Consider the following 21,199-nt stretch of genomic DNA (forward strand, 5'->3'; position numbering starts at 1 on the left):
AAACAAGCACATAGATCTAGATGCCATCTATCAACCCCTCAGAAAACGAACAGGAAATGACATCACCACAAACCCCAGGAACCCCATCCAGGAGAAAGATATAAATAGAAAGCAGGAAACAACAGCTTTGCTTCACTTGGAGGTCGCCACTGATGATGTTACCGAGCCAGGTAATGAAACGTCTGGATATCAAACCTACAGCTCAGCGAGCAAACCTACACCCTAAGTCTCACCTATGTTTTACTTTAAAATCTACGACACTAACTGGCAAGTGTTTAAATCTACGGGACTTTTCTCATACCCCAAATCTATTCAAATCTGTCCAAATCTCAGACTGGATCTGTCTAAACCTGTTCAAATCACGGACAAGAGACGCCAAACTGTTATGACATAGGGTAAACCCCTCTGCTAATTTAAACCCAACCCATAGATAAGCTCACCTCGCGTCATAATCGGTTAAATTTCAAGAGACAAAGAACTATTCCTGATCTCACTATTTAAAGAAAAAAATTAACATTTTATTCTTTAAGTCCAAAGGAGAATATTAAACAACTATTTACAACTCCTTTCTTTTAAACCTTTTTTTAAACCTTCCACTCTACAATACTGATCCGATAAATTCCCTCTTAAATTTATGGTAAATTACTTTCAAACCCAGTTGTTGTCTTCAGATGTCGAACTTTCTCTGTCGATTCCTCTAGGTCGGCTTTGGTCTTCTGCTACACAAATTTCTTACTGACAGGTACCTTTCATAGAACAATTTGGCTAGCAGTCTGGACATGTTGGTGCTCTTGCAGTTCTCCCCCTAACTGTTCAAAATATCTGGTTTTAGATCCTCAAACATCGGACCATTTCATTGGTTTGCTGCCTTCCAAACAGTGAAAATCAAATTCGATTGGATTTTGGTATCTGGGACATATTTTAAACTGATTGGCTGAATTTGAATTTGTTCATGTTCCATGCAATGCAATTCCAGCTATGTGTTTCAACCAAATGTTACATTTTAAATTGTTCAGCACACTCTGTGCTTTCAGTCAGTCCTTGCTAGTTTCCTCTCTCTCTTAAATATATATACACACACTTACACCTTCATAACACCCCCCTTAAGAAAAAATGAACAAGCGTAATGAAAAGATGGCTTAATATTTCCAAATTAGTCAATGAAACAAAACTAAAAAGTTGTTAAAAGTTGTTAAAAAGGTTAAAAGAGAAATTGGACAGGCTAAATGAATGGGCTAGAAAGTGACAGATAGAATATGAAGCGAACGTGTGAATTTATGCACTTTGGTCAATTTGGTAGATTGGTAATTTTCTCTTCTGGTAGGTCTAAAATCAAGGGACATAATCTTTAAAGTAAAGGGTAAACTATATCGGATTGAGGTGACAAGGAATTACATCACTCAGGTAATGGAGTGTTGCCTGGTATGGAAGGTGCGAGCTATGAAGAGAGGTTGAGTAGGTTAGGTTTATTTTCACTAGAAAAAAAGGAGATCGAGGGGGGACCTGATTGAGGTTTACAAAATCATGAAGGGTATAGACAGAGCAGATAGAGACAGGCTTTTTCCCAGGGTGAAGGATTCAATAATGAGGTCATGCTTTCAAGGTGAGAGGTGGAAAGTTTAAGGTAGACACACGCAGCAAATACTTCACACAGAAGGTGGTGAGCGTTTGGAATGCGTTGCCAGCAGAGGTGGTAGAGGCAGGCACGGTAGATTCATTTAAGATGCGTCTGGACAGATGTATGAGTAGGTGGGGAGCAGAGGGATACAAATGCTTAGGAATTGACCGACAGGTTTAGACAGTACATTTGGATTGGCTCAGGCTTGGAGGGCCGAAGGGCCTGTTCCTGGGCTGTAGATTTTCTTTGTTCTTTGTTCTTTTTAGCTTCTCCAGCTCAGAGAGCTGTGGAAGCTCAATCGCTGAACGAGTTCAAGACAGATTTCTGGAGACTAATGCCATTAAGGCATATGGAGACAGTGAGGAAAATGGCATTAAGAAAAAAGATCAGCCATGATGTAATTGAACAGCTGAGCAAGCTTGATGGGTTTAATAGCCTATTCTGTTCTCATATTCCTTTATTCCAGCACATTTAATTTTCTCCCTGCCAAAAGCCTGCCTGATGTATGTTCGAAAATCCAACATAAAAATGAAACTTCAAGGAAACTAGGGAGAAAGGGAGTCCAAAAAGCTGGGTAAATTTGCAGTAAGTGATTTTTTTTATTTTGAACATCTTTGCTTCTTAAGAGACCAGCAAAAGCCAAGTAAGACTGAACTGTCTTTGACTGCAATGCTTATGAACATTTCATTTTAGGTGCTACCCGTTACTTAGATTTCAAGAGTATATTAATTTTTCCCTTTTTTACTTATCGTGTAGCAACCATTAAGACACATTTCGTTTATGGTTTCAGTTACTTTTCTTCTACAAAAGGTGTTCTGACATAACGCCAATATAATGGACTTCTCATATGATATCTCATAGAATACTAAAATTACAAAGTTTTGTGCTGCACAGTACATTACTTCCCAAAGTCCAGTGGCATACACTGTTGATTCAACATGCTGCTGACTTTCCTACTTTGTTGCAAGGAAGTACTCTACTGAGACAGAAGATATGGAAATGGTTTCTGATTGATTTTCAGTGTTAGTGGAGATGTACCCTAGTTAGCATCAACAATTTTATGGGTGAGAAGAAGGGACCAAAATGTTACAATATTACCAAAAGTTACTAAAAGGTTAAAAATTGTCATTTTTTTCTAACATATGCATAAAGTACATAGCACAGAAATAGGTTCTTTGGTCCAACGGATCCACAGTGATCTTTATGTTCCACATAAGTTTCCTCTCATCATACTTTTTATAACCAGAAACATTAAACTTTATTGGCTACTATTCCAATTTTGTAAGCAAGAGCTTTACTTAAAATGTAAATGTTTACCTGCTCACAAATTGCACCAGTCATGGTTATAGGGAATGGTCTAATAGTGCCTCGTCCCAAACTTTCTCTTTTTCTTTGAGTACTGAAAAGACGCAGTTCTTTCTTTTCTTCTTCATCAAGTGAATTGCAGTAACGCACCTGGCAATGTACCGTATGATAATTATAGGAAAATTAAAAAGGAACATCATGCCCAGTTCTAAAATCATTTTTAACTCAGTCTCGCCTGTAATGGGTCTCAGAGCAAATTGATCAGTGACAACAGAGAAATTCCCAGCCCAGTCTATGTAGTTGACCTAATTGGATGGTAAGTAGTTTTATTTAAATTTTTAAAAAATCATGTCTTGACATAAAAACAAAATGAACAATATTCATCACTTTTCACAAAACTCTTCAAAGCACTTTCCTAGACTTTTAGACAGTAGCAATAATTTACATATATATTCCAATATACACCGTGAGAGTTATGTTAGGTTGAAATTTTTAAAATGGGGATGGTAGGGTTACTGAATTTTATTCACTTGTAATATTTACGATATTAATGCAGAAAGTTGAATCTGAAAGAAGTCTTGACTCAATTTATGAATTTAGGGTAGGGTTATTAAGTTATCAATATTACTGTTTGATTCCTATTCTGGAGAAATTTAGCAATCCATTATTCCATAACTGAAGAGTATTTTTTAAACCAACTCTATAAGACTGTATATGAACACAATATATTTTGTTTCTAATTACTTTGATAGAAAATTTAGTGACATTTGTAACTTTTGCAATATGCAATTATTTTATGTTTGATAGTTCTTCTTAAATCAGAAGTACAGATGTCAAGTACCTAAAATTCAGCAATTGGATCTTTATGAGACTTGTGAATTTTACCAAGGTAATGCTCCCAAATTACTTTATCCTGCTGAATTTTGGATATAGTGGAACAATGTTAGTAATGCCACAACAACAAATTTTGTGGCTTCCATTTTTCCATCTAATCCTAATTATTTTAAAGGCATCAGAGCCCGCGCAGCAAGACAGAAATTCCTGATTGAGAGGAAATTGAACTCAAATTGCTCATTAAAATTTGCAGCCATATCTTCTGATTCACTGCAAATACTAAAATGAGGGAAGATAAAATTACAGTGTTATTTAAGATGCCTCTCCCTACATTCAGCTTTACCTTCTGAAAACACATTTTAAAGAGAATTACTGAACAAGCAGTTGATGATGACACAATGGGCCTCCTAACGGGAATCCAACACTTCATGATAATCATATTGGAGAAACAGGAAAAACAGGAGGCAAAAAACAAGTTGTATCAACTAGACAATGCTAAAGAGAAGTAAGAATACGCTAGTAGTACTATCAGGCATGGAACCACAGACAAAAGCACACTTTGAGACCTTTCACAGGAGCTCTGCCTCAGAAGGCTTTTCTTCAGTCATAATGTTTTGACAGAGCTCTTATCCCTTGCTGTTTTCTATGCATCACTGCATAACGAAAGTCAACAATTCTTCCTTCACCAAGACAGCTTAGTTTATACAATGATAAGTTTCTTGTCAAGGTGACTTGGAAGATGATATTTTTTATAACTGCCAATTCTCCAGGTTATGGGGATTGTTGAATTAACTTACTGGGATAATTCTCATAACTTATTGAAGTGCAAAGTGTCCAAACAATCACTGTATACTGGAAACTCAAACAATATGCTTTGTTCATCCAGTTTGTCATTTTACTTCAACATCAGGAAGGCTAAGGCTCATGAGAGATACCTGTTACTGATGTAACTCACTGTTTAGGAACTTTGCAAGAACCAACTCACTTCCTGTTTCACCAGTGGCTGTCCGGTATCTACAAGGCACAAGTCAGGCGTGTGATGGAATACTGTCCACTTTTGTGAATGACTGCAACTTCAATTACACTTAAGAAGCTTGATACCTTCCATGACAAACCAATCCATTTGAATGGCATCCCATCCACTAACTTCAACATTCACTCCCCTTACTACCAACACACATGGAAGCATTTAGAAAACGCACTTGACAACACTTTTCAAATTCCTGACCTCTGCTGACCAGAAGAACAAAGTCAGAATATGCTGGAACACCACCACCTACAAATTTCCCTCCAAGTCACACACTTCCTGACTCACAATCATATTGCTATTCTTCTACTATTGCTGGGATAAAATCAGGGAACTCCCTTCCATGTGGGAGGCCCTACACCCCAACAGTTGCAGCGATTCAAGAAGGCAGCTCATCGCCAAATTCTCCAGGGTACACAGGAATGAACAATACATGATTGTTCAATCAGCATCATGCACATTGCATAAATGAAAAACTAAACTACATGATGCCTCTTTGTAGGTCTACCAGTGCTGCATAGTAGTACCATTAGGAAATGCAAACAAAGAAGACAGGTAAGAAAGCAACTGGAATGCTTAAGGGAAAATTCTACTATCCGAATAGGTTGGGAAATGGAGGAATGCATAGAAAACAGCAAGTGCTAGAGCTCCGTTGCAGCTTCAGAACTGAAGCAATCCTCCTGTGACAGCAATAGTGCTCAGCAGTCTCACAGTAGTGGTAGCATGATGTATGTTTCTAACCAAAAAGTAGACAGCCCTAGGAATTCTGATGGAATTATCTCCCTTGAGTTTTAAGACACCGCATGCAGAACACAGGATTTTGAAACACAGTAGTTCAAAGGTACATTGCATGCTTTTTATAATGTTATCTCACAATGCATTGGATAGCATGTATAAAAGTGATTGTATATACATATGACAATTACCTCATTGTCATGTGGTGGTAGTTGATGTAGCAGCTGTTTGATTCTATATTTTTCTCCAGGGCTGTTAACGTATGGAACCTTATCTTCTGGGAGACAGTTGTAGTATTGGTGAACCTGCACATGTGGTTAGTTTGGAGAAATGTAGAACTTAATTTCTATACTAGTAGCAAAAAAAAAACCAAAATTATCATGTTTTTAGATATCATTTAATTTTAACAATAATTAGAGAGAGAGTTGGAAATAAATAAATCAGATGACAAAAAATAATTGAAAATTACAGTAAGTTCATTTCAGTGATATTTCAAAAGAGACCACATTGGGTTTTAAACAAAATATCAACCTGCCTTTTCTTAATTCAAAAGACTTAATGTCTACAATGTACTTCTATAATTTTCTGTTTTTATTTATGGTTTCTAGCATTTGTAATTTTTCACAATCTCTTTAAAAATCTTTGTACCCCCCCGTCAATGAATGTCTCCTGATAGTTATACAGCGTATGACTAAAATTACAGTCATCCAGCTCAAAGGATAAAGTGCACACTCACATTTTTGTATAAAAATCTTTGTCACAATCGTGTTTTGGAGAGCATACTGTTATTTAGAGTCGTTGATTAGTTTTGTACAATATATTTCATTCACCACAAATGTATTTTGTTATTGTTTTCAAAATATTATATGGTTAGAGCATTTTGATTTTATGGTTTATTATCAAAAATAATTCATCTTGTTAGAACATTTTCAGAATATGATCATTTCAGGTTCCCACTTCTTGATTGATACAAACTATTTTCTCCTGGTAGGGAAATAGCAACACACTTTCATTTAAATACCAAAAGCCTAGATGAGTTTGGAAAAGGATAAAACAAAGCCAAATTACAACATCTGAATCACATGAAGCATTTTTCATTCCTACTAACAGAAGATATAAAATTTCAAGACTGGAATGGACTTTGTTTGCAAAATAAGATTACATCTTCTGCAAATAGCCTCTTCAGTTTGATTACAATTTTATAAATATTGCTTATCCACCTATTTATAAGGTTTTTATAATTTCTATTGATACTTCTTTTGCCTGCTCTGCAAAATTTAAAAGATGTAGCCAAACAGAAATTGCGAACGTAAGGCATGTGCTTAACAACATACTCTAGCTGAAAAAAGCATGCAGTTTAATTTATTCTAATCCACAGAGAGTTTAACTGAAAATTGCAGGCACGATCGTAATTGTTCTCCTACTGACACTAGCTATAATTAAATCAAGCTGCGCTACAGAAAGCAGTGCTGTTTCTTCAACTGGCATTTGCTATGATTAAAGATAACACATATTACAAGTTTTCCATTTACCACTCCTTGAAAATGTTTACATAACCAATGGCAAATCTGAGGTTACACCTTAAATGATTTATTGAGATTTTCACCAAAAGGTGACATTAAAATTATTATAAAAACCTATAATTACCTTGAAAATTACCTGTTTTACTTGGACATGCTTAGATCCACAGTTCAGCTTCTGTATCCCTAACGTTTTTGACTTGACATTACTGGATTGTGCAACAACTATGAGCAATATTACAGCATCATGAAGAAAATGGGTTGCTATGTGCAGAAGCAAGTGTAGTAATGCAGTGATAATAGAAAATTCCACATTTAAAAGAATGAGAACATGATTTTATAGCACCACAAAACATTCTCCATTTAGTAACTTATAGAATGGGCCAAGTGATTCTAGAGACAGCAGATTAACAAATTAATTGTACATTTCAGGTTCAAACATGGCGTTGGAAAAACGGAATTGGTGACCTGTAAAAGAATCATACGGCATTGTTATCTATGTCAGCATTTGTTGCTTATCCCTAACTGCTTTTGAGAAGATTGTGATCATTTATGAACCACTGCAATTCCACATGAATGTCAGTCAGGTGGGATGCTTTTCCCGGATGGCAGCAAGCTTCTTGAGTGTTGCGAGAACTGCACTTATGCAGGCAAGTAGAATTTTCCATCTCACTCCTGACTTGTATCTTCAACGTAGTTAATGGGATTTTAAAAGTCAGGAGGTGAGTTACTCATTGCAGAATACCAAGCTTGCTTGCTCGAGGCTTCAGTATATATGGTTGGTCCAACTTAGTTTCTAGTCAATAGTAACCATAGGATGTTGATCGTGAGGATTTATTAAAGGTAATGCCATTGAATGTCAAGGAATGACTGTTAGATCCTCCCTCATTGAAGCTGGTCATTACTACACACTTGTGTGGTGCAAATGCAATTCACCACTTATCACCCTGAACCTGTTATTCAAGTTTTGCTTCAGTCTGAAAAGTCATTGACAGATGTTGGACATTATGCAATCATAAGCATATATCCCCATTTCTAATCTTATGATGGAAGGAAGGCCATTGATAAAGAAGCTGAATATGATTGGGCCTAGTACACTAGACTGAAGAACTCATACTGTGCTGTGTATAATTCCAACTGATGGAGAAATTTTGACTGACTCCTATTTACTCCAGATTTCCTTGATGCCAAACTTAGTCAAATGCTGCTGTCAGGTTCCCACCTCAAGTTTGGCTTGTTCGTCATCATATAGATGAATGGTATACTGAGGCTTGTAAGCAGGTGATTGCTGAGTGAGTGTCGCTTGATAGCATGATCAGTAACACATTCCATCACTTCCTTAATAATTAAGAGTAAATTGATGGGGTAGTAATTGGCTGGCTTGGATTTACCCTGTGATGTATGCATGGGGCATACTTGGGCAATATTTTCTATTGCCATGTTGATGCTGGTGTCATAATACTTGGGTAGGGGTACAACTAGTTCTGGACCACAAGTCTTTGGTACCATCACTAGAATGCTGTAAGGCTCCATAAGCTTTGACAGTATCCAGTGTTTTCAGTCATTTCTTGATATCATCTTGTGTGAATCAAATTGGTTGAAATCTGCTGCATATGATGGTCGGGATCTCTAGATGAGGCTGAGGTGGATAATTCACTTGGTACTTCTGGCTGAAGATGGTTGCAAATGTAAATCCTTGTCTATGCAGTAATGTGCTGCATACTCCCATTAGAATAGAATATGCGCAACATTCTTAGAGATCCTCTCCACTTTGAGCCAGCAGTTTGTGGTGTTGATGGTAATCATGATGTGGAGGTGCTGGTTTTGGATTCGGGTGGACAAATTCATAAGTCACACGACACCAGTTATAGTCCAACAGATTTATTTGAAATCACAAGCTTTTGGAGCGCTACATCATCGTCAAGTGAAGTGACTAGTCAAGTAAATTTTCCCTTTTTGTTGTTTCCCTCACAATTTGCCATAGGTCCAGTCTAACAGCTATGTCACCTAGAACTCATCCAGCTCGGTCAGTCGTGGTGCTATCAAACAACTATTAGCGCTGGACTTTGAAGTGCTTCACCCAGAGTTCATTCTGTGCCTAGACATTCTTGTGCTTCCTCCAAGTGGTGTTCCACATCTATTGAAGGAAAAGGTAGCAAGGAGTAATCAACAGGTGATTTCTTTGTTTATTTTTGGCCTGATGCTATGAGGTGTCACAGGGGCCTGAGTCAACATTGAGTACTCCATGAAAGTGACTATGTTGGGCTGTTGCTTGACTAGTGTCTGTGACAGTATTCCCAAATTTGGCACAAGGCCTCAGATTTTAGCAAGGAGGACTTTGCAAGGTTGACGGGGCTGTGTGTGTTATCATTTCCAGTGCTTTGGTTGATGTTGGGCAGCCTGTTCAGGTCGCTCCCCTAAATAATGGTAATTTTCATAGAATCCCCACAGTGTTTAAACAGGCCATTTGGCCCAACAAGTCCACATCGACCCTCCAAAGAGTAACCCACCCAGACCCACTCCCCTACCCTATTAGTCTACATTTATCCCTGATTAATGCACCTAATCAACACATCTCTGAACAGTTTGGGCAATTTATCATGGCTAATCCACCTAACCTGCACATCTTTGGATTATGGAAGGAAACCAGTGTAGACATGGGAAGAACATGCAATCTCCATAAATAATGTCATAATGGTGGAGTGGATATGCAGGACAATGAGGTCACATGTTATGGTTGAATACAATTCTGTTGATGACAGCCTACAGACATTCGTAAATGCCAGCTTTGACTTGTTAGTTACTAAATTTATTCAATTTAGCAAAATGATCACGCCAAGCAACAAGATGGAGGGTATCCTCAATGTGAATATGGGACTTTGTATTGATAGTGGCTGTGTGGTGGTCACTCCTAGCAATACTTTCATACATAGAAGCACCTGCAACAGGAAATTTGATGAGGAAGAGGTTGAATAGTTTTGGATAGTTTTCAACCTCTTGTTGGATACCTGATCAGTTACTGCAGAGCCAGTTTAGCAGCTGCGTCCTTCAGGACCTGGCTCAGTCGGTCAGTAGTTGTATTGTTGACTGACTCTTTCAGAGTACAACCTGTTGTCTTGCCACGCTCAGTGGTTCTTTCAAATAATGTTCAACATAGAAAAGTGTTCATTCATCAGCTGAGGGATAGTGGGGAGGCAAGGTGGTAATCAGCAAGTGATAGATTAAAGGTTGGATTTGAAGAAAATTTGTTTCAGGATTACCCCTCGTGCCATTTGTCAATATAGAAATTGAGAAATATATGGAAGCTGGAGGGATGGTGCATGAGGAAATTCCTTGGATGTTAAAGTTGTATGTATAGAATGGATAAGCTACCCTTAACAGGACTGGAACCAAAGTCCCTCTTGGACAGCAAGTACTGTTCAGGTGATGGGGAAAAAAACCCAATATTGCACATTATAGTACAGCATCTGGGTGAAGCACTTTTATTGTATGGTCACGATATTAACATGGAGAAATATGGCAGCAGAAAGAACAAGATGAGGAAGGAAAGAAGAAAACAAATGTGAAAAAAGAGATGTAAGAAAAACAAAGAAATATAAGGTAAATAACAAAGAGTGAACCAGAAGAGGTTAAAAATTAAGATTGCAAAACAGAGGCAGGTCTGAGTCAAATGTGAATACATATATATTCAGGTTAAAATTGGTGAGCTATAAGCACTGCCATGTTCAAGATTTTCCATACAAATAATGGAAGAATAGGTTTCACGTTGGATTTTTAAAGAGCATGTGTTATCCCGACAACTAAAGTGAAGGGCTGAGATGGCAAAGTGCCAATGACCTAGCAGTGATATTGTGACTGTAAACATGCAAGTTATAACCTACCATAAAAATAGAAAACAAAACATCTATTGTACTACAAACCTTTGATATTTTCTTAGCTTTAAGCAAGGTGGAAACTGGACACAAGCTGACAAGAAATCCTTTTCTCATTGAGGAAGGCTTCAAAAACAGTCAGAATTTTTAAGGGAAAGACTACAAAGGCTTTTGCTGAGTTAAAGAGGATCGAATTATGGGAAATCTGGTCATAATGTCTATTTTTCATGTTTACTTTATTGTGAAACAAATAGCTTAATGACTTGTATCTAGCCTTATCTCTCCAAACAATCAATTAGACCCTTTTTTGGAAAGATTGAAGAAATAAAGCCACAGAAGTCATGAATATAGTTCAGATCATAAAGAGCTACTATTAGAAAATTATAAATCTTGTTATTTTACAATAAGATATGTGGAAGTTTAAGTCAACAAAGGCAAGATGTTCAGAAGGTTAAAAGGATCTGAATGATGCCATAGAAACTAAGAAACTTTGTGATAAATACAAATTTATAATTGGCACAACCTGCTATGGCAGGCACAACATAACTGTATTAGCAGATAAAGGGTTTACAATAGTAAGACTGGGAATGTATAAGACAGACGTGTAGACTAATAAACCAGTGAATGAGAGACCAAATCTAAGCAGGAAACCTGAAAATTAAATTTAGTTTAAACGAATTGCATGTAAAGAAAAGGTCAATAAAAGTGACATGACACTTCTGGATTATCATTAATCTCCAAATGATTTACTGACATCCTTTAAAGAAAAAATGCCTTTTGAAATCCATATGTGGGATGATCTTTTCATTTCCTTTATGAATGCATAGCATTATTTCTTCAAAGGATTCTATTAAGATGGTCACACACAAGTTGCACTTTGCAAGTATCGTTGCCACGGTTCAGTAGTCTATAATTCCAGCTGAATTCCAGTTCCCTTCTTATTATTTAATTTTTACAAAATAAACTGAGCTTTTATATCACTACTTATGTCATCCTTATATTCTGTTTAACATATTCTGATTAATATTGTCACCCTCCTCCCTTTTCTCATATTCTCCCTCTGAAATATTTTGCAACTAGACATGCTCTTTTATTCATACTGTAGGTGTGGGTGTCACTAGTTTGGCATTTATTATTCATCTTGGTTACTTTCATACAACTGTGTAGCTTGCTGTGTCACTTCAATGGGCAGTTAGGAATCAACCATCAACCCCTGCCCTTACTAGCTCTGATTTATATGTGACTCCAGCTGCACACAAACATGGTTGATTCCTAACTGCCCATTGAAGTGACACAGCAAGCTACACAGTTGTATGAAAGTAACCAAGATGAATAATAAATGCCAAACTAGTGACACCCACACCTACAGTATGAATAAAAGAGCATGTCTAGTTGCAAAATATTTCAGAGGGAGAATATGAGAAAAGGGAGGAGGGTGACAATATTAATCAGAATATGTTAAACAGAATATAAGGATGACATAAGTAGTGATATAAAAGCTCAGTTTATTTTGTAAAAATTAAATAATAAGAAGGGAACTGGAATTCAGCTGGAATTATAGACTACTGAACCGTGGCAACGATACTTGCAAAGTGCAACTTGTGTGTGACCATCTTAATAGAATCCTTTGAAGAAATAATGCTATGCATTCATAAAGGAAATGAAAAGATCATCCCACATATGGATTTCAAAAGGCATTTTATAAAGTGCCACACTTTATAAAATTTTTGATAAAATTAAGGTACGTGTCACTGAAGGAACACTGTATAACTGGAAGTTGCCTGAATAACAGAAAATAACATTCAAGCATAAAACCAAGCATATATAAATTTGTTATTCCCATTTAGAAAGATAGTTATTGGTAATGATGAAATAAACCAGATGACCAGTGAGAACTAATTAGTAGTATGCATTAAGTCTAGAAGTTAATTACAAAAGAATATTTTCTTGAGTAGACTTACCAGAACTACTTACACATACACATAAATGAAATAGAATAACATGGTATTTCACATGTGTACCTGTACTTTTCCTGGTTAGTGCAAAACAAATTAAAATTCAATATCCACACAATTTTATAATGTGCATTTTAAGACAATGATCAATTGCTCCAAACTGTAGTCAGAGACACATGGCTAGAATCAAACATTAGCTCTCAGTTTACAGTTGTGACGTCTTAGCCTACACATGTCCTTCTTTGCCAGATGACTATGTTTTTCTCCTGTTTTCATTGGTTTAAGCTATCTTGCTTTGCAGCCAGCCTATACCAATTCCTTAAGACTGTTTCAATAGCTTACTAAGTTAAAATCACCAAAACTTTCCATTCTTGCTTTATATAACTTCCATCAGCTACAGCGTAATTCCTTTGAACGTCTCCCCTCATTACGCCAAAGAAAAAGCTTTTGACCATCTGTCTTCTTTAGACTTTAAAGCAATTAGATTCCACATGTGGAATTGTATAAAATTAAATAAAGTTACTGCTTAACTCTTTTGCTTTTGTTAGTTTTGTGTAAATCTGATTAACTAGAATGACAATTATGTTTTATTCTCACTATGACAGGTCTTCAATAAATTTAAAGTCATTTGTGTTCTCAAGCTTCAATATTTAAAGGAATGCTATTACAGTTGTTGATGTAATACAGACATCCTCGAGAAAAAAAAAAGAAAAACCTCCAGGATATTCCAAAGAAGATTTCAATAACAGAAATACTTTTTGACTTAATTTAGTATCTGCTACACTCCGTGACTTTCAAGAGGTTAATATTAACTAAATTAACCAGTGTTTGGAATTGACAGTCCACTTATCAACAGCACTGATACTGAACAAACATTAAGTTAGTACTTATTTTTATTCTTGGGATGTTGGGTTCATTGGCAATGCCACTTTTTGTTGCCAATCTCTAATTGCCCTTAAGAAGGTGCGTGCGTGCGTGCAAGTGGTGGTGGTGGCAAGTAGCAAGTTGTCTTCTTTAACCACTGCAGTGCATCTGGTGAAAACGTTCCTATAGTGCAATTAGGAATAGAGTTCCAGGGTTTTAATTAAACAACGGCAAAACAAAGGCAATACTTGGTTTCAATCAAATCAATTGACTGACTAACATCTAGCTGGGATTAAAGTTCGTATATTCCCCTCGTCTGATGTAAAAAAAATCAATACTTAATTGAAATGAGCTGTATTAATATTGATATGACAGTGCAACGTGGTTGCAATATGCAGAATAACAAGTTCACTCATTTAATGTCATTCTAGTTGTCTGGTGATAAATAAGAGTATGAATAAAAAGACACAAACCGAAATTGCTGGAGAAACTCAGCAGGTCTGTCAGCATCCGAAAATAGAAAGCAGCGTTGACCTTTCAAGTCCAATGACCCTTCTTCAGAATTTCTGAAGACTGGTCACTGGAATCGAAACATTAACTCTATTTTCTCTCAAATGAAGCTGCCAGGCCTGCTGCATTTATCCAGCAATTTTTGTTTCAGATCTTTAGCATCCACACTCCTTTGTTTTATTTATATGAATGAAAAGAGATAGGTGGGCAATTAAAATTCAGAGAATGACTCCATGTCTGTCATTAACATGAACCTTTATCATACCAATGGCTTAAACAAAATTCTAAACTTGAAACTCAATCAAAAGACCAGTGATGTGCAAACATGACAACAGGCATGAAATTTGAGGAGGATATCAGTGATGATGGATATTAGATTTGTCCAGAACTTCACATTATTTCACTTTTTAAGTGTTGTATAGTAAGGAAGTTAAAAGACTAGATTTCCCTGCCTGGCTGCTGGACAAACCTGCATCAAGTGAATAAGTCTCTGATATAGAAGTTCTGTTCCCATTGTAGGTAGTTTTGAACAATAGATTAAATTAAGTGAGTTACAAGTCCTGACATTGATGATTTCATTGCAGAATTAGGCATTTTCAAATAATTGCAATTTTGGAGTTAGGCCACTTTATGAATGGTGGTTCAGGCCTTTTCAAAAAGTGTTGTGAATCATGGGGAATTCTAGTTTGGACTCAAGACCCTTTGACAGCTAAGTGGAAAAGGTGTTAACACCATACAGTATTACAAAAAGACATGTGAAATTAAATATGTTTTTAATACAAAGGCTATTGACAGAGCTTCGTTATTAAAAGGTAAGTGACCATGCATTTGACCAACACTGTGGATGTGGAAATGTCTTCAGATATATCAGAACATATTTTCTGATTGATAGAGTGCGCTTCAATACACAGCAATTGCGATAATCAGATATGAATGTGTCAAATGTTCCATGGTGTACTCTTTTCATTATATGATAGTTTAGAACCTTTTTAACTACTTTAAAACTTGGGCGGGGATCCAAGATGGCAGCATCCTGTTAGGATTGCGTTTGCTGGGCTCTGTGCTGCAAAACCGACCCACAGAGCCAGGACTCATCCCAAACACTTTACTGTGAGTAAAAACACAGTAAAGGAGGTAGAAACCTGAAAAAGTCGACTTACCTTTGTCCTTACAACTGGAGAATGCCGAAGAAAGGAGGAAGCTCACCCAGGGCCGGGGCCACAGCCCAACCCTCTGAAGCAGCGGGCTTGCTTACTCATCAGACCCTGGTTGAGGAGCTGGCCAAATCTCGCGAGGTGCTGGGGAGGCAGATCCAGGAAAAAAATCAAGCAGAAGCTGGCTCTTGTATCTGCTATGCTGCAAGACCTGGGATAAAGGACCAATGAGTTTGAGTGCTGGGCTGCAGAGGTAGAGGCAGAGACTGACTCCAAGAGCCAGACTGAAGCCCTGGAAACACAGGTCCATGGTTCGTTGGATCTGGTAGACGATCTCGAAAACAGGGACAAAAGAACGAACCTGTGTGTTGTTGGCATACTGGTGGGGATAGAAGGTGAGCGGCCAGTGGAGTTCTTTGAGAGTGGTTCCTTGAGTTCCTTGGTTTGGAGGTTGAGAAGGGAAGGATAACAATTGAAAGAGCTGAAAATGTGTTGCTGGAAAAGCGCAGCAGGTCAGGCAGCATCCAGGGAACAGGAGAATCGACGTTTTGGGCATAAGCCCTTCAAAGAGCCCACTGGATCGCGGCACGAAAGCCTGGTGTGGATCAGCACCCACTTCCTGTCCTGGTGAGGTTTCATCATTATAAAGACAAGCCGAGGGTCATGGAAGCCTCTCGAGCCCAGGGGAGGGATTTGAGGGCATTGGTATGTGGTGGCTCCAGGGTCATGTTTTAAGACTTCTTGGCAGCAATGGTCCGTAAAAGGAATCCTATGATGGCGTCAAGAGGAGATTGAGAAAGCTTGGGATCCAAAATTCTTTAAGATATCCAGCGGTGTTTCGGATCAATCATAATGGATCCATACATTTGTTTGACTCGTCAGAGAAAGCAAAGAACTTTGTGGACACATTGATTTAAGTCGAATGGCCGAATAGGCTTGGAGGACAGAGCTGTTCGGGTTTGCTCTTCTTTAAAAAGGACTTGGTGGAATCTCCTTTCTGATAATAAGTTGTGTGAAATGATGTCTGGGGATGGATAGAGTGTTGGTGCATAATCCTTTATCCGAAATGATCGGGACCAGCTAGTTTTCGGAATTCAGAATTTTTCGAGTTTCAGAGTAAATGACAGTTTGATGGTGAAATTTTTAAAAACTCTTACTGGAGGAGCACACTCATTAAGTAAAATGGGACCTTAAAACAGAATCGAGGTCTGCCGGTCCTGGGCCACAGCCTCCACGTCGCATCTGAGCGAAACGCATTGAGTCAGTGTCCACTTGGGTTAACTGTTTGCATGCTAAACAACCTTGCTAATGAGGAAAAAAATTTCACAAAGAAAACCTTTGGACTTTGGAGCTTTTTGGATTTCGGGATTTCAGATAAAGAACTGTCTACCCATTTTTATCTTTAATCTCTAAGTTATGTTAAGGGATGTGTGACATATTTATTTTTAGTTTATTTGTTTATAGTACTAATCTTGCTTTTGGGTGTTTGTTTTTTCTCTACCAGGTGGTCGGTATATGTGGCGTGACCCTAGCTGATAGGAGTTGAGAGGGCAGTTGGGATGGTTAGTAGGGTTGTAGGATGCATAGGTACCCTCTTTGAACGGTGGGTAAATTCCTCCAATCAGCGTCTTTGGTGATTTTTTTGTTTTTCTATTTTTGCTGTACATAGATTTTGTAAGTTTTGCAGATTTGTTGGCTGTAGTTATTTTAATCTGTGTAGCTTTTGGGTTCAGTGCATCCTTTTGCATTAAAGTCAGCAATATGTCGTTCGGATTCTTCCTCTCTGGAGTCTAAATGGTGCTATAGAAGGTTATGGCTAAGGGTGCGTTTAAGTGGTGTACCTGGAATATTAAGGGGAGTCATTCGCCTGTCAAGAGGCAGAAGGTACTTTCCAGCCTTAGAAGGGAGAGTGTAGGATGTTGCCTTATTACAAGAAACACACTTGGATGATGCAGAGCATTTGAAGCTGCAACAGAATGAGTATGACCAGGTTTATTTTTCATCTTTCAATACGACGAGTAGAGGGGTGGCCATTTTAGTTCGAAAGAATCTCCCATTTAAGTTATTAGAGTGCATTAAAGACACATGGGAGATTTGTAATCCTTAAAGCTTTGATACATGGGGAGGAATACGGAATCTTAAATGTTTACTGTCCCCCGGCCCATCCCCTTAAATTCTTGACAGATGCACTTTCTAGAATGGTTAACCTTGCATCTCAACATATTGTAGGAGGGGATTTCAACTGTCTCATAGACTTGCTGATATCTTCTTTGTGATCTAAATAATTAAGGGATCTGTGTGGTGAATTGGGGTTGGTAGATATTTGGAGGCATCTTCACCCTACTGGCAGGGACTTCATGTTCTTTTAAAACCCACATAAATGCCATACCAGGATTGATCGTTTTCTGACCTCCGCAGGACATCTGGGCTCGGTGTTGACATATACAATTGGCAATATCACTATTTCTGATTAGGTCCCAGTGTATTTAGTGGTTAAGAGTAAGGATACGGTGGTAGGCTTGAGGCACTGGCAACTGGACCATTTCATCCTCAAGGATAGTAAGTTTATTGAATTCTTTTCTGCTGAGTTCAGGGCTTTTTTAGATATTAATTCAGGCTCGGCCAGTTGCCCATCCATTCTTTGAGAAACAGCTAAAGCCTATGCTAGAGGGTTAGTTATTTCCTATTCAGGAAGAAGTGACAGACGGTTGAACAGCAACGCGTGCTCGAGGCATATATGAAAGTAGCCGAAAAGGCATATCTTGACAGGCCCTCACTGGTTAAACTGCAGAGGATCCTGGCGCTTTGGCCTACGCTGAACTCCATGCTCTCACAGACAGCCAAGAGGGAGCTTATATTTGCAAGTCAAAGGCTGCTTGAGCATGGGGATAAGCTGGGCAAGTATCTAGCATACCTTGTTAGGAAAAAGAGTGCCCCTAGGCCATTACTTCGATCAGAGAGGACACTGGAAATTTGATCTACGATTCTAAAAGGATTAAGGCAGCATTCTGGAAATTTTACTCTGAATTATACCAATGTGAAAGCTGTGACAGTGGGCGGGTTAAGATGGAGTCTTCTTTTTAAGAATTTGGACGTTCTGGGAGAGAACCTTGAACAAGAGTGACTTCTCAATGCCCCATTCTCAGAGCAAGAGGTGCAGGAGGCCGTGAGGCAACTCCAGAATGGAAAGGCACCGGGTCCTGACTGGCTCCTCAGTGAGTTCTACAAGGAATTTATAAGTATATTGTCAGTGCTGATGCTTAGTTTGTTTAATGACTTACACAGTGTGGCCTCCTCCCACCATCTCCTAACAGAGGCAAACATCTCTCGCATTCTTAAAAAACGAAAGGCCCCGGAGGACAGTGCTTTCGAAAGACCCATTTCACTCCTGAATGTCCACTTCAAGATCCTATCCAAGACTGGCATTAAGGCTAGAAACTGTACTGCCCTCCATCATTAAGGAGGACCAGACGGGGTTTATGAAAGGTCGCAGATCGACGGATAATGTCAGGAGATTACTTAACATGATCCAAGTATGTCAACAGTGATTGGTACAGGCCTTAGATGTGGAAAAGGCATTTGAGAGGGTCGAGTGGCCATATCTTTTCCATACTTTGAAGCAGTTTGGCCCGGGAGTGACCTTCATCAGGTGGATGGAGGTTTTGTATACTGATCCTCTTGCTGTGGTCCGCACCAATGGTGTACGATCAAGCAATTTTAATATTTGTAGGGGCAGTCAACAGGGCTGTCCCTCGTCACCATTTTTTTTCACATTAATGATTGAATTGCTGATGGAAGCAGGGATCCCAATATAATCGCTCCAGAAGTGGGAACAAAATCACTTAAGATCGCATTGTATGCAGATGACGTTCTTGTCTTCTTGTCAAACCCAGCAGTTTCAGTGCCACACCTGATACAATGTATCAATCTATTTGGTGCCTTCTTGGGTTAGAAGATCAATTTTGCGAAGTCACTGGCCATGCTCATGGGTGGTCTCCTGAGAGTGCCTGATCCTGAGGGCAGATGGTCGCAGGAGGGCTTTCTCTACTTAGGTATATTTATTATTCCCATTTTTGATTAGCTATTTAAAGCCAATTTTGCCATTTTTTTTCAGAATCAAGCAGGACCTTTGTAGATGGGAGGCGCTTCCGATCTCTTGGTTAGGTTGAATAGCCCTCATTAAAATGAACATTCCACCCCGCCTGTTGTATCCTATGTGAATGCTTCCTCTGCTTTTTACTAAGCAAATATTTAGAAGACTGAGCAGCTGATTTAGATTTTTTAGCTGGTATCGCAAGCGGCACCTAATTAAATTGACTAAATTGCAGTTACCTTACAGACTGAGAGGAGTGGACCTCCCACATATCAAAAGTTATCATTTAAGCTCGCTGCTATCTTAGGTGACTGACTGGGCTTGGGGTGACCCTCACTCACTTTGGTTGGACATCGAAGCAGCTCAAGCAAGATGCCCCCTTATTAGCCTGCCGATTTTAGACAAAATGAGAACAGTTAAGGAGTATTGCCATAGCCCAATAGTCATCAATACTGTCAAGGTGTGGAGGGCAATGCGTCACGGTGACGGCAATATTGCCAAAACATCATTTTTGACACCCATAGTCGGTATGCCGGGCTTTCAGCCAGGGATGATGGACACTGGTCTAAACTATGGGCATCTAGGGGTGTGCCATGCCTGGGTGATTTATTTGAAGGGGACATATTGATGTCCTTTGACCAGCTGGCTCAGAAATATGAATTGCCCAGTAGGGACATCTTTCGTTTCTTTCAAATGAGAAACTTCATACAAAAAGAGGTCACATTTCCAACTGATCCTTTTAGGTCCGACATGGAGAAGAGGGTGTTGAGTGTTGAGGATACATTATCTGTTAGCAACACTTAGCATCTATTGAGAGAGGGTCCCTCGGACGAGATCAAATGGCTCTGTAAGATATGGGAGAGGGAGTTGGACACTGAGATTTCTTCTGAAATATGGGAGGATATCTGGAAAAATGCAAGGAGGATCTCGATTTGCAACAGGACCCATGCCTTGCAATTGAAGATTCTCCACAGAGTTCATCTGGCCTCAAACTGCCTTGCTAAATTTAAAGCGGGAGCACCTCCAATGTGTCCTAAATGTAAAGTGAGCACGGGCACGCTTACTCATTCTCTTTGGTCCTGCCACAGACTGTGGGCCTACTGGAGGGCTACGATAGGTGAAATACAGAAGGCCTTGGGGTCAGAGGTGGAGATGGACTTGGTTTCTCTTCTTCTTGGCTTTGTTAATTCACTTTCATTAGATGCACACAAAAAAAGGCTTTTCAGTATCCTCACTTCCGGTGCCAGAAAGAACAATCTATTAGGGTAGGTGTTGGAAAATCTCCCGGGGCTGGCGGGCTGGCATTAGCTAGTCATGGAGCACATCCCCTTGGACTTTCTTATGAGTATGCTGCACCATAAAACTGAGAATTTCTACAAGATGTGGCGGTCCATTTTGGACTACCTGGGTACAGATTTGTTTGCCGTACTAATTACTGCCTTGATATAGCCATGGCAATTCTATATAATGAATCTGGTATCCAGAACTACGAACATATGAACATAGAACATAGAACATAGAAGAATACAGCGCAGTACAGGCCCTTTGGCCCTCGATGTTGCGCCGATCCAAGCCCACCTAACCTATACTAACCCACTATCCTCCATATACCTATCCAATGCCCGCTTAAATGCCCATAAAGAGGGAGAGTCCACCACTGCTGCTGGCAGGGCATTCCATGAACTTACGACTCGCTGAGTGAAGAACCTAAC

At 38.8% G+C, this 21,199-nt stretch overlaps 1 protein-coding gene across 9 annotated transcripts in view; it reads right to left on the bottom strand.

Annotated features, from left to right (window-relative positions):
• The window catches only part of prickle2b (prickle homolog 2b), a 293,554-nt gene that overhangs the window by 35,281 nt on the left and 237,074 nt on the right, over window positions 1-21,199 (bottom strand). For all 9 annotated transcript variants that reach the window (XM_043708272.1, XM_043708274.1, XM_043708270.1 and 6 more), the window contains 2 exons: window positions 5,711-5,824; window positions 2,936-3,073 (listed from right to left, as the gene is read on the bottom strand). In XM_043708272.1, coding sequence (XP_043564207.1) covers window positions 2,936-3,073; window positions 5,711-5,824 — 252 coding nt within the window. The remainder of the gene's footprint in view (window positions 1-2,935; window positions 3,074-5,710; window positions 5,825-21,199) is intronic.

Source organism: Chiloscyllium plagiosum, chromosome 18, assembly GCF_004010195.1.
Source record: "Chiloscyllium plagiosum isolate BGI_BamShark_2017 chromosome 18, ASM401019v2, whole genome shotgun sequence".
In the NCBI taxonomy this organism is placed as follows: Eukaryota; Metazoa; Chordata; class Chondrichthyes; order Orectolobiformes; family Hemiscylliidae; genus Chiloscyllium; species Chiloscyllium plagiosum.